The sequence below is a fragment of the Lagenorhynchus albirostris genome, chromosome 3, assembly GCF_949774975.1.
Source record: "Lagenorhynchus albirostris chromosome 3, mLagAlb1.1, whole genome shotgun sequence".
Lineage (NCBI taxonomy): Eukaryota > Metazoa > Chordata > Mammalia > Artiodactyla > Delphinidae > Lagenorhynchus > Lagenorhynchus albirostris.
In genome coordinates, this window is record NC_083097.1 from 170,508,699 (window position 1) to 170,520,561 (window position 11,863).

At 62.6% G+C, this 11,863-nt stretch overlaps 2 protein-coding genes across 4 annotated transcripts; both read right to left on the reverse strand.

The window, feature by feature from the left end:
• Positions 1-1,125: 1,125 nt before the first annotated feature.
• On the reverse strand, positions 1,126-3,591 carry FAM174C (family with sequence similarity 174 member C). Its single transcript, XM_060146772.1, has 3 exons — positions 3,296-3,591; positions 2,035-2,151; positions 1,126-1,265 (listed from the first exon to the last, which is right to left on the reverse strand). Coding segments are annotated over exons 1-3 (402 nt in total). The 5' UTR covers positions 3,580-3,591; the 3' UTR covers positions 1,126-1,264.
• A 931-nt stretch (positions 3,592-4,522) lies between these two features.
• On the reverse strand, positions 4,523-9,343 carry CIRBP (cold inducible RNA binding protein). Of its 3 annotated transcripts, XR_009539829.1 has the most exons (8): positions 9,224-9,343; positions 8,060-8,168; positions 7,869-7,975; positions 7,637-7,775; positions 7,475-7,556; positions 7,288-7,358; positions 4,838-4,970; positions 4,523-4,675 (listed from the first exon to the last, which is right to left on the reverse strand). XR_009539829.1 is itself a non-coding variant. In XM_060145802.1 (7 exons), exons 2-7 carry the CDS (start codon positions 8,160-8,162, stop codon positions 4,966-4,968), a joined length of 507 nt encoding a protein of 168 aa, XP_060001785.1. In that variant the 5' UTR covers positions 8,163-8,168; positions 9,224-9,343; the 3' UTR covers positions 4,523-4,965. The 3 variants fall into 3 exon arrangements, 2 of the variants coding, with proteins under 2 accessions (XP_060001785.1, XP_060001784.1); XM_060145802.1 differs by having other exon boundaries at positions 4,523-4,970; XM_060145801.1 differs by lacking the exons at positions 4,523-4,675; positions 4,838-4,970 and adding an exon at positions 6,139-6,911.
• Positions 9,344-11,863: the final 2,520 nt, after the last annotated feature.

Here is an 11,863-nt window from a genome sequence, read left to right on the forward strand (position 1 = left end):
TGCAGGTGCCCGGGATGGGGCTCAGGTGGGAAAGGAGGTCAGGTGCCCAGGATGGGGGTCAGTTGCCCCAGTGGGATTCAGGTACACAGGATGGATCGCAGGTGGCCAGGATGGGCAGTCAGGTACCCCAGGGGGGCTCGGGTGCCCAGAATGGGGCTCAGGTGGGAAAAGGGTTAGGTGCCCAGGGTGGGGGTCGATTGCCCCAAGGGGATTATGGTGCCTGAAAGGGGTTCAAGTTCCGGGGATGGGGCTGAGGTGATCAGGATGGGGGCTGAGGTACCCCCCATGGGACTGGGGTGCCTGGGATGAGGGTCAGGTGCCCCAGTGGGACTCAGGTACCCACGATGGATCTCAGATGGCCAGAACGGAGGCCTGAGTGCCAGAATAGGCTTCCTGGGATGGCGGACCAGGTTCATCAGTGGTTCCACAAGAGGCTGACGGGGGAGAGGCAGGGTGGGCACAGGGAGCCTCGGGCTGCACAAAACTCCAGACCCGTACACTACAGCCTGGGGTTCCTTAGGAAACACCTCCAAAATAGTGGTGTGAGTGTGGTGAGGCAGAGAGCATGGCCCTTAGGGGCCCCAGGCTGAAGGCATTATGGACAGGGGAGCCCTGAGCAGGAGCTTTGCTGGATGAATAGGAGTTCTCCCTAGGCTCAAAAACAATGACTGGCAGGGTCTTTTTCCAGGCAGGTGGGAGTAGTTCTCCCCCACCTCTTTGTCTCCTTTGTGGGATTCTTCACGGGACCCTCTGGACACCTGAGGATGGGACCAAATGGTCACAGGTGGGAGAACTAAGGCCCACATGGAGCCCAGGTCTGCTGCCCACCCCCCACCTGTGAGCCAGAGCGCTGGGTCTGGCCCACTGTGGAGCTGGGTACCAGCTACAGAACCACTGGCTGCCTTTATTGTCCTCAGCCCAGGGATATGGTGCTCCCAGACAGGCCCCCCAGCCCACCCGCCTACCAGGCCTCAGCTTGGGGCTGCCGCATCCCCACCAGGAAGGGTGATCGGCACAGGTCACAATGTGGCCAGGGGACCTCAGAGTTCTGCGTGCTGCTGCCGGGGACCCTCTGGCTTCCAGCCGGTATCCTGGGCGGTCTTGTCCAGGGGCAGGGCTGGGGCGGCTCCTGGCAGGCCGGGCAGGCCCCACACAAGCTCTTTGGCGGCAGGAGAATCAGCAGGGCATTCCAAGCACTGGGAGGGGCCCTGTCTCTTGTCCTTCCCACAAGGCCGCTGGAAATGCTGCCTTCCCGACCTGTACATCTGGAAACGAGAGGTAGGAGGTGAGAAGTGTTGGGTGGGGAGCCCGCCCCGTCCCCGCCCCGCCCCCGCCCCACTGTGCCTGTGCCTCTAACATGCCCAGCCCCCACCCCCAGCCTGCAGGCCCTGCCAACTCCCTACCTGGGGGAAAGGGGTGCCCCAACCAGGAGATGCCGGGACCAGAGGGATGCCCAGGCCATACCCGCACCTCCCTCGGGGGGCTTGGAAAGTCAGAATCGTCCTGTGGTCTCTCAGCTTCGGTGCCTGAGCCCCCGATAAGCTGGGGTTAAACAGGCCATCCCTCCCCGCTCAGGCCCTGTCAGTGGCCCTGAGCCCAGTGGCCACTGGGTCACCTCCGTTGTCAACCCTCTTTCTTTGTCTCTGCCATTGCCTCTGCCTGGGATGCTCTACCCCTGGCTGGGGCCGTGGAGAGGCCGTCTCTGACCCGCCCCCCGGCTTTGGTAGCACCTCGCAGTTCATTCTCCACCTCTGACACTGATTTTGGCCTTCGGGGTCAGGCCCAGAGCAAGTGCCCACTGACTCAAGCACTGCAGCCCGTTCCCATCTTAAAGAAATGGGAAACTGAGGCTGGGAGATGGACGTCCCTGGGACGAGGCCACACAGCCTGCGACGGCAAAGCCAGGCCCGGCCACTGTCGTGTGCTGACCGCACTGAGGACCTCACCGGCCGACAGTCTTCCTAACTCGCTGGCCTGCTGACCCCACCCCCCCAACCCAAGGAGCCCCTGAAGGTGTGTGGAGGGCTGCCTTACCATCTCAGGTTCCTTGTTTCAAAGACCGTCTCCTCGTCGCTGTCCAGCGATGCCATCTCGGTGGGGTCCTCGGTGTTGGCCAGGAGCCCGTACCTCCTCTGCTGCGGCTTTTTCAATCTGGAAGCAGACCCAGGCTCGCTCAGCGGCCCTCTCATGGCCCTTCGCTGGAGCTGCTGACACCCTGCCCTGCTTCCCACCTTCTCCGATAATGCTCGTCTGCTCGACTCCCAGAGTCTTGCTGTGAACTTTCCGGTTCCAACTGCGTTTCTTCTCATAATGGTCACAATCGTTATGAGTTGCTGTGCACATCTCCCTTGGCAGGCCCCCAGGGCGTAGGCCCTTGGGCGAGGACCCCTGGGAGGGGAGCGCTGTAATTCCATTTTACTAATGAGACGACTGAGCCTTAGAGAGAGTTTGCCAAAGATATCAAGTAGAAGGCTGTCGCGGGCAGAAGGCCCGGCTCCTGACCACCACCAGGGAAAGCACGGGACCCTCTGTGGTGGATGTGGCACGTATTCAGATGGGAGACGAACATTGTATACCCACAGCAGTGTCAATGCAAGACAGAAAAGGCCCCTTCAGAGCATCTGGATATGATCAGCTCTGCGTGACAAAGGCCCTCTGGAGATCAGCCCCAGAGAGGAAGCCAAACGGGGAGGACGGGCCTGAGGAGGGGGTCACGGGCCTGCAGGAGGCAGGGCGTATGCCGCGGGGAAGGCAAGGGGGTCCTCAACTCTTGGGGAGAGCGTGGGCAGAACCTAAACACTGACGATCACAGCCAGCTCTGGGCTGAAGAAACAGGAGGAGCAAGGTGCGGGGACAGGCTCCCGCCGGGCCCTGGTCAGGCTGTGGGCGTTAACTACAGGAAAGGATGCGGCCAGGCCCGCGTGGCAGATGCAAGTTGGGTTAGTGGGCGCTGCGCTCGTCGTCACCGGGCTGGGGGAGCCGCAGAGGATCCCGGGAATTCCCGGTGCCCTCATCATCCCGCAACCTCTAGTCTCGGTGGCTGCGTCTAGAAAACCAACCCCAACATCCCGAAGGAGCGGCTCGTCACGTGATTGCATGACCCCACCCACTCACCACCCACGTCCCCACCCACTCACCACCCACGTCCCCACCCACTCACCACCCACGTCCTCACCCACGTGACGATGGCGAACCGCGCCGGAGAGGCGGGGCTTTCGCGCCGCAGCACTTGGGGCGCGAGACGCGCGCCCATTGGCCGCGCCAGGGCAGCGGCGGCGGCGTGCGCCTGACGCACCTGAATGCCCGGATGAGGAAGTAGAGCACGGCTAGGACGATGAGGCCCGTAACCACGTAGAGGGAACGCAGAAGCGGCGAGTCCGGCGAGCCCAGCGGCCAAGGGCGTGTGGTGTTGTGCGGCGCGCCCGGCTGGCTCCCGTTCGTCACGGCGGGATGCGGCAAGAGCGTGACCTGCGTGCGGCGCAGTGACGGGGGCATGGGGTCCGCGGCTCCGAACAGCTGCACCGGCAGCAGCAGCGCCGACAGCAGCAGGAGCCGCGGCGGCAGCACACGCAGCCCCATAGCCCGGCGGAAGCGGTAGCCGCGCCCCGCCCCCGCGAGGAGCAGTCACTCACTGGCGCGGGGGCGGGGCCAGCCAATGGCTCGCGGGGGCGGGGCCTGGCTCCCGGAAAGGCCCGGGCCGCCACCGCCCCCTGCCTCTCACCTCGCTTCACCCGAAGCGGGGAAGTACCCCGCGCCCCGCTGGCTCCGCGAGCACCCCGCCCCCGAAGGCTCGGAGCCGCAGTTCTGTGTCCCCGGCCCAGAGCGTGAGCACCGCGGCCGCCCCGCAGGGGGACTACGGTGAGGGGACAGGCGCGACCGTGCCCTGCGGGCCTCCCTCCCACTTGGACCTTGGAACTCTCGCGTCCCCGCCCCCAGTCGCCCTGGGCTTCGGTGACACCAGCACGGTGGCCCGCTGTCCCTGGCCCTGCAGGAGGGGAGACCTGTCCCGGCTGTGAGCCTGGGCATCCCGCCTTTGGCGGGGGCCAGGAGGGACCAGACACACCCCGTGGGAGAAGGGGGGGGTACCGGTGACCCGGACCTCAACCTGCTGAGACTTGAGGTAACTCGCCCAGAGCCCAAGGCAGCTAGAACCGGGGCTCAGCCCCAACGTTCTGCACCCCAAGACCAGGCCTGGAGGCAAACAGCCTGGGAAGGCAGGCCGGCTCCGGGGGCGGACAAGCTGAAGGTGCCCGGGGTTACTCTGACAAGGCCTCTGCCTGGCTCCGGGGGACGCGCCGCCAAGGGACCACCTCCTCCACGGCTCCCTCTGCCCGAGAGAACTGCCCCGGGGGGGGCAATGAACTGCCGCCTGGCCTTCCGCGTCTGGATCCAGCTCGTGGCCAGAACGAAGGCCCCAAGAGGAGGCTATCTCTAGCGGACTCCCCGCCACAGCCCCTCCAGCCAGGACTCAGGCTGAAGCTCAGTGTCCGCCCTCCACGACGCACCCCACACCAGACTCAGATTTGTGGGTGTACACACCATCCCTTTATTCAAATGCACCTTCCACATTTGTCTTGTCACATCGCGAGTGAGGACTGGCCGCCGTGCCAGCACCACACGCCCATCCTCCTGGAGCACCTTGAAGCCCCGCACCCCAACCTCGCCAGTGAAGCACCTGCTGGAAAGACGGGAGAGGTGAGAGGGTGACACGAGGGCTGCTCCAGCAGGAGATGAAGACGCTGCCCCCGACAGACGTCACACAGCCAGGACGGGGGAGAACCCACCACAAGGGCCAGGGCCACAGGGCCACATGTCTCCCCCGCCGAGAAGCACTTACAGGTGACGGGCTGCAAGGGCAGGCAGCTGTGCCGCTGGCTCTTGCTCCCGGGTGAAGTTCCTCCTGGGGCAGTGACCCCAGGTCGTTGTTGCTCTCGGGTCACCCTTCCGGGTCGCACTGGCTTCCATTCAACCTGCCAAAGCAAAGGAGTGTTAACCCTGACACCCTGGCTGAGCTCACAGCCGCCCCTCCCCGACTCCCGCGAAACCATCCACAGCTCCTAGGAGGGTCTCAGCTAGTCACCGGGGCCAACCCAAGAGGCCCCGCCACGGGCCAGCGTGCCCAGGGCGGGCCTGCGCCTTTCAGACGGGCCAGGCCACTCTGTGCTCTTAAGCAGAGCCAGCTACCCACTTGGGATGCAGCTGCTTAGAGATCGGCGCGGGCTCTGAGCAAAAACTCATGGCGGCAACAGACATCAGAGAGAGCTAGTTAGGAGTGTGACTCAGAGGTCTGCAAAAGACAGTCAATTGATGAACAAAAAATTCCAAAAGGCGGGGCGTTTGGTGGTCTCCAATCCTGCTCAACTGCCCGGGCCGCTCGCCTGGCTGCAGGCGGGGAAGGGCAAACGGCCGGGGTCTGCCTTTAGTTCTAGCTTGATTTTTTTTTTTTTTTAAAAAGGAAAAAGAAAAAGCAAAAAAGTCAAAGGAACATTCCCCGGGTACACGACTTTACTTTCAAATGAGCTCTCAACAAGAGGAGGGATGCGGACGAGCAAAAGGAGTTACCTCGAATTACAGGACTATCTCCACATATGAGCTAGCCCAGGGAGCAGCTTGCGTCTCAGAGCTTTCTGTTGGGCGCACAACACTTCTGTCCTCCGAGGGGCTGCAGCTTCCATAGGCTAGCAGAGAACGCTCAGAACTTGTAAAGCAACAGCAGAGCTAGCTAATGAGCCGGTCAGTCTGGGGTCACCCGGGGACCCTGCCTGTGTCTGCTCTCTGGCCTGCTTCTAGACTAAGGAGTTCAGGGTCAGCGTCGGGCGCCCGCGTGTCCACCGTCCCTGCTAGGCTGCCCGCCCCATCGAGCCTTCTGGCTGCCACGGCCAGAAGCGCTCCGGGGCTGCCCTGCGGTCCGAGAGCCCGCTCCCGTCACCCACCTGCTCGCCTAACTGGGGCCGGTGGTCGTTGGCTGTCACAGGGGCCCAGCCAGCGTCACTGACCCTGCCTTTCTCCTCTAGCTGTGGCAGCCTCGGGCGGGACTGCGGACCTAGTCCTCTAGCTGCCCTCTCCGCTCAGGTCTGCCTGCCTCGAGCCCCTGCAGGGCGCGTGTGGTGCAATCAAAGGGAGATGGTCAGAGCGAGGTTCATTCAGATGGTCTTTTAATCGGCTTCGTGAAGCCAAAGAAAACTGCGTACAAGAATTCCTTCACCACTTCAGATACAACATCGACGGGATATGCGTACGTCTTCCGGCAAAAAAGGACAATATAAATACACATTTTCAAGAACCTCTCGGGGATGTCTGCAAGTCTACTGTGGGTCCCACACGACAGGTGGGCGCCCGGGCCGGGCCAGGGCAGCCCGGGTGCTCTGCTGCCACCCGCACGGTTCTACCACGCTACACTCAGAAACGTGACACCGAGTTGGAAAAAAGCTACAACTTGCTCAGCTTCCGACAAAGAGCAGATTCAGAGTCTGTTCAATCTCAAAGAGAAGTGACTCGGGGCACCCAAATTCATGGGGCCAACCCCACTGAAAAGAAAAAGAAAAAAAGCAACACAACCGAAAACAAAAAAACAAAACTCTCACAACCCCTGGTGATTTTCTAAAAAAAGAACTCTTGGCTCACGGTAAAAAGGTGAAAGTAAAACTGGAAGTGCTCTTCAAAACGTTTTTAAGACTCTTAAAAACGGACAGCGCTTCCTTAAAATGCAAAGTGTAGTAACGAGGCCATCTGGGGGCCAGAAGCAGTCAGGCTGTGTTTGACAAGATCAGAACCAATAAGACTACAAAAGTGGGTACAAGGAGGTGTGATCACTACACATTAACGATTCAGCGGAGCTCCCAAAATCTTTAAATATACGGCCATTGGAAGGACGATCTCGAGCAGGAAGGATTTTTACTCGTTGTGTGTAGCTGAGAACAAGAAGCAGGCACAGTGTAAAGGCGCTGAAGCACGCGACGAGAGGCAGCATTCCACTCCCGGCCCAAACCTGGGGGCTCAGCCCTGGGGGCTCGGGAGCGACCAACCCCCCCCATGGCCGAGGGTGGCGGGCACGGCCCACATGCACGGATGCGGCCTGCTCTGCTCGGTGGGCCCTCGCTCTCCCTTTCCTCCTTGGTCAGCCTGGTTTTGCCTTTACGTTCTGTGGCAGAAGTGGCTGCTGGCACCGAGACCCAAGAGGACAGTCTCGTCCCTTACGGGGCAAACATAGTGACCGGGTCTGAGCACTGCCCAGAGGGCACCGAGGCTCACTGAGCTCCCACCACAGGCCCTTGGAGCGCCGCTTACCGTAACTGTCGTAGCTGTCTCTGTAGGACCCGCCCGAGCTCCGGTCACCGCAGCTGCCACTCTGACTCCGGCTGCAGGAAGGACACAGGTGAGCGCTGGGGGCCACCTCGGGGGACTCTCACCAGTCCCCGTGCCAGCGTCCCCACAGAGCCTCCCAGGCCCCCCTGCGCAGGACCACCGCCCATACCTGCTGTAGTAGTCTCTGGAGCCTCCATAGCCCCCACTCCTGGACTCGAACCGGCTCCCCCCGTAGCCGCGGTCCCCTCCTCCTACAGACGGGACGGGAAGGAGAAGTGAGTGTCAGCTTCTGCAGCAGTGCCCCCACCTTGTCCCTGCAAGTGGCACTCACCTCTGGAGAACCCACGGCCCCGACCTCGGCCCCCGCGGAAGAAGCCCCGGCCCCCGACAGAGCCACCTCGGTACCCGCGGGATCGGTTATCAGACGATTTGCCAGCCTGGTCGACCCGGATCTGCCGCCCATCCACAGACTGGAGACCAGAAGTGGACACAGTTAGCCTCTGCACCTCCCGCCCTCGGTCTACAGCCCGGACCCACTGAACCCCAGAGCAGCCGGCCCTCACCTTCCCGTTCATGGCCATCATGGCGTCCTTGGCATCGTCGATGTTCTCAAAGGTGACAAACCCAAAGCCCCTCGATCGCTGGGTCTCCCTGTCCTTCACGACCACCACTGTGCAGGGGAGAGGTCCGCGGTCAGCACCCAGCCCTCCCCGTGAGCAACCCCACTCAGCCACCAGTCTGGCACCAGCCTCACCTTCTGAGATCTGTCCATATTTTGAGAAGACCTGCTCCAGTGACTGCTCGTTGGTGTCAAAACTCAGCCCTCCGACGAAAAGCTTGCCTTCATCTGATGCCATGGCGGCCTGTGACAAACATCATCGAAAGCCTCAGAGGTCCTGCAGGAGCTTTGAGACTCAACGCCCCCCCCCTTTACTTTATACAAATAACGTATGTTTCGGGGGGAAACGCTGGGAAACTATTTTTCTGCCCTTTAACCATCCCAAGCCCACACCCAGGACTTAATTCAAACAAACCCTTAATTCCTTTATCACTCTGAGTCCCTGGCCGCTTTTCTGTGTTTGGGCCAACTCCGCTCCCCAGACTGGGGGGGGGGGTCCCTGAAAGCTGGGGCCACACTGCGGTTCTGCAGTACTCAGTGCTGCCTGGCTGTGGAGCCCCAAAACTCCAGGCAGGGGACGCCCTCACGGGACGTTTAGGGGTACACCCCGAAGGCAGGCATCGGCCACCATCGTCACTGGCTGAGTGCACCTTGGTTTCTGCCCGTTGCAAACAGCGGGGGGGCTAACTCCTAACCCGACCGTCGCGGGGCGGGCGGAGTGGCAACGTGCTTGGTCCACTGCAGGGCGCTGTGCAGGCGGGGCGGGGACTCTGCGCCGGGATATCAAAGCGGGGCGGTGCTTATACCGACCCTTTACAGGCTGGTAGCCTACGCTGAATGGCTCCGAAATACAGGCCAGAAGGCGCCCTGCAGCACGTAACTGGGACACAAACTTGGGGCGTTGGGGGTGGCACCGGGGTTGTGTCGCCCTCGCACTACTCCAACGGGAAATCGGGGAGGAGCCCCAGCCTGGCCCCACCCACGCGCGCATGCGCCCCACGCCACTCCATCCGGGCACTCGGCGCTCCCGCCATTTCGCAGGGCGCAGCTTCGTGCTCGCGGCCGCCATTTTGCGGCGGTGTCCCGCTCGCGAATACCCTGGCCCACGGGGGATGCCCTCCGACCGCGGTTCGGCCCGGTCTCCGCTGCCCCTCGCCGCCGGCGGGGCGGACTACACCCCGGGCCCGCCCCGGCACCGCCCCCGCCCAGGGGCGTGCCGCCGCCGCCCCGCCTCCTCCGGCCGGCCGCAGGCCGCCCGCCGCCCCGGGCCCGTGGAGCCGGTGCCGCCAGGGCCCTCACCACTGAGTCGGGCAGGTCCCTGGCGCAGGCGGGAAGACGGCACAGCACAACGACCCGAGTCTCCTAACGCGCGAAGTGACTGGGGGGGCGCCCTGCGCCCGCCTTATGTACTTCTTCGCTAGGCCCCGCCCCCGAGCCCGCCCCTCCGCCCCTCGCTGGCCAATCCGAAGCTCTGGAGGCCGTGGCTGTGCCTCATATTCATGAGCTGGGGGCCGGGCCTGTACCGGCCGCGCCCCCTCCCGCGAGCGGGCGCGGGGCACAGTGAACGGCGGGGACGCGCATGGTCCGCAGTTCCCCTCCCGCGCCCGGGAGGCGGGGCCAGTGCTCGGCGGGGCGGAGCTGACCCACTTCCGCGCGCCCGCCCCCCTCCCCACCCCGGCCTGTGGCGGAGAACAAAGGGGTTCGGGCAGCTTCTGCCAGTGGCCCAAGCCTCCTGGGAACCTTCTGGGAGTCGCTGGAACCCAGACCTTTGCGGTGCTCCCGCAGTCGGCGACTTACCGACCTCACCCAGGTCCCCACACCCACCCGAGATCAAGTTCTCGGACACCTCAACTTCATGTGAACCCCGATATCAGTCATTATGTACTTGCCAACATAACCGACACCCCAGAACTCTCAGAACCCCAACGTTCCACTTCGTGTGATCCGCCCCAAGGCCCGCCCAAACCCTACCACTGAGGCAACTCCATTTATGTGGACCCCAATATTCTCCACGATCCCAATTCTTCCTGCTTCCCAACTTTGGGTCACCCCAACTTCACCCAACCCAGTTTGCCTACGAATCCCAACCCGCAACCACACCTAACTCCCACCCCAATCCGGACTTCACCCAGTCTGGTGCAGCACCCACACGCCACAGTCACCTGGCCAGACACTTTTTTCATCCCAGCTCTGGACCTCAGGCTGACCTCGACTTGGGCTCTCAAATCCACCACTGTGCCCAACTCTTGAGTCTCCACTGCACCCCAAAATTCAGCTCAGCCCCCCATCTCCCTTTCACCGCTGTGCTCCAGCCGCCCACCAGCACACCCAGAACCCACTTGGCTCCTCCCCCTGCATCTTTTTTCTGTCTGGGAGTCCTGAGACCTCTGCTATCGGAAGAACCAGCTTTGCAGAGATCTTCACCCCCAAGGCTGCTCCTGGGAGCCCCTCTTGTGGTCACCCCTTTCCCCCTGCCCAGGCCTTGGCTCATGTTACCTTCTGTGGCCCTGGCCCCTTCCATGGGTGGAAGAAGCTAGTGCAGACCCCTGCCTGCCCAGACCAGAGGCCCAAGCTATACCCCTGCCCCAGAAAGTCTTCAAAGGGCATACCTTCTGCATAAAAGTTAGGGGGAATTTGAGGGACTTCCCTGGCTGTACAGTGGTTAAGACTCCGCGCTTCCAATACAGGGGGCGTGGGTTCGATCCCTGGTTGGGGAACTAGGACCCCGAATGCCGCACGGCACAGCCAAAAAAGTTAGGGCGATTTGAGAACAGAGACCCCTGCTTTGCTGCCTACCCCAGGAAAGTTCCAGCCCCACTCCAGGCCCCAGACTCGGTGGGTCTAGCTGACGCAGTAGGAACGAGAGCATGGACACTGTCTCCTGTGACAAGGCCACTGGGACACCCTCCTCAGGCTCAGGACCCCTTCCCCCAGGCAGCAGCTCATGACTCATGGCAGCCATGTCCGCACCTCGTCCCCCCACGCCACAGCCCCCCCCCCATACAATTCCCCGTCAGCCACAGCCCGCTGCTGCGTCAGCCACTCACGCAGGGCGGTTACTAAAAGGAGCAGAGAGAATCAGCACTCAGCTCTCGCCCTCCCGCCAGGGCCCATGGAGGGGACCTGGGGCCAGGCATGCCCAGCCCAGGAGTAATCCCCTCCCTTCTCATCTGCTCCCCCAGCAAAGTCAGGTCGGCAGCTCCTGTCCCCAGACCAGGCGAAGGGGTCCTTGCAGTCACCGGGGCCCCTCATCACTCTTTGCACCACCCCCCGTCCCCGCCCTCACTGTTCTGTGGTTCCTAGTCTGCCTTCTCCTGGTTTTGTGAAGTTCCCTGGTTCATTCATTCATTCCACCAGCAGTTATCAAGCGTGTACTTACTACGAGCCTGTTGCTGGGTACGGGGCTCCATGCGTACCCACGACTGTCCTGGGTTCCCATCACGGTGTGGACCTTTACCTATGGATATCTATGGATACCATACCTTTACCTATGGATACCTGTCCCCAGGTGCGCCTGCACCGGATATTGTGTGGGAACTGTGTGCTTGCGTCTCAGGTGTGTTACCTGTCTGCCCACCTGTGTTTCTGCGGCTACCGACGTCGGCGTGTCCCTGTGACTCGGTGTGTACCTACGACCTTGTGAACCCGTGAGGGGCGAGATGGGGGACTGGTCTCAGGGGGCTGGCACCACCTTCCTCCCTGGAAGGTGATGCCAGCTCCCTCGGCCGCGACTCCACGCTCTCCCCGCGGACACAAGGGGGAGCTACGGCCTCGCTGTCAGCCTGGCCGGGGGCTCCCGGTCCCGCCCCGCCGTCCAGCCGACGGCCGCGAGCACCAGCGTGGGAAGGGGCTCCCGTCCCGCCCTCAGGCCCGCCCTCGAGTCTCCGCCCAAGCGCTGGGGGGTGGTCGGCGAGGAGGGGACTTAAAATAGCCGCGGGC

Excerpts from the sequence above, each read along its gene's own strand:
- FAM174C (XM_060146772.1), bottom strand. The coding sequence starts at position 3,579 with ATGGGGCTGCGTGTGCTGCCGCCGCGGCTCCTGCTGCTGTCGGCGCTG. Across the intron at positions 2,152-3,295 it reads TTCCTCATCCGGGCATTCAG|ATTGAAAAAGCCGCAGCAGA; the intron begins GTGCGTCAGGCG and ends GTCTGCTTCCAG.
- CIRBP (XM_060145801.1), bottom strand. The coding sequence starts at position 8,162 with ATGGCATCAGATGAAGGCAAGCTTTTCGTCGGAGGGCTGAGTTTTGAC. Across the intron at positions 7,976-8,059 it reads ATATGGACAGATCTCAGAAG|TGGTGGTCGTGAAGGACAGG; the intron begins GTGAGGCTGGTG and ends TCCCCTGCACAG. Across the intron at positions 7,557-7,636 it reads GGGCCGTGGGTTCTCCAGAG|GAGGAGGGGACCGCGGCTAC; the intron begins GTGAGTGCCACT and ends TCCCGTCTGTAG.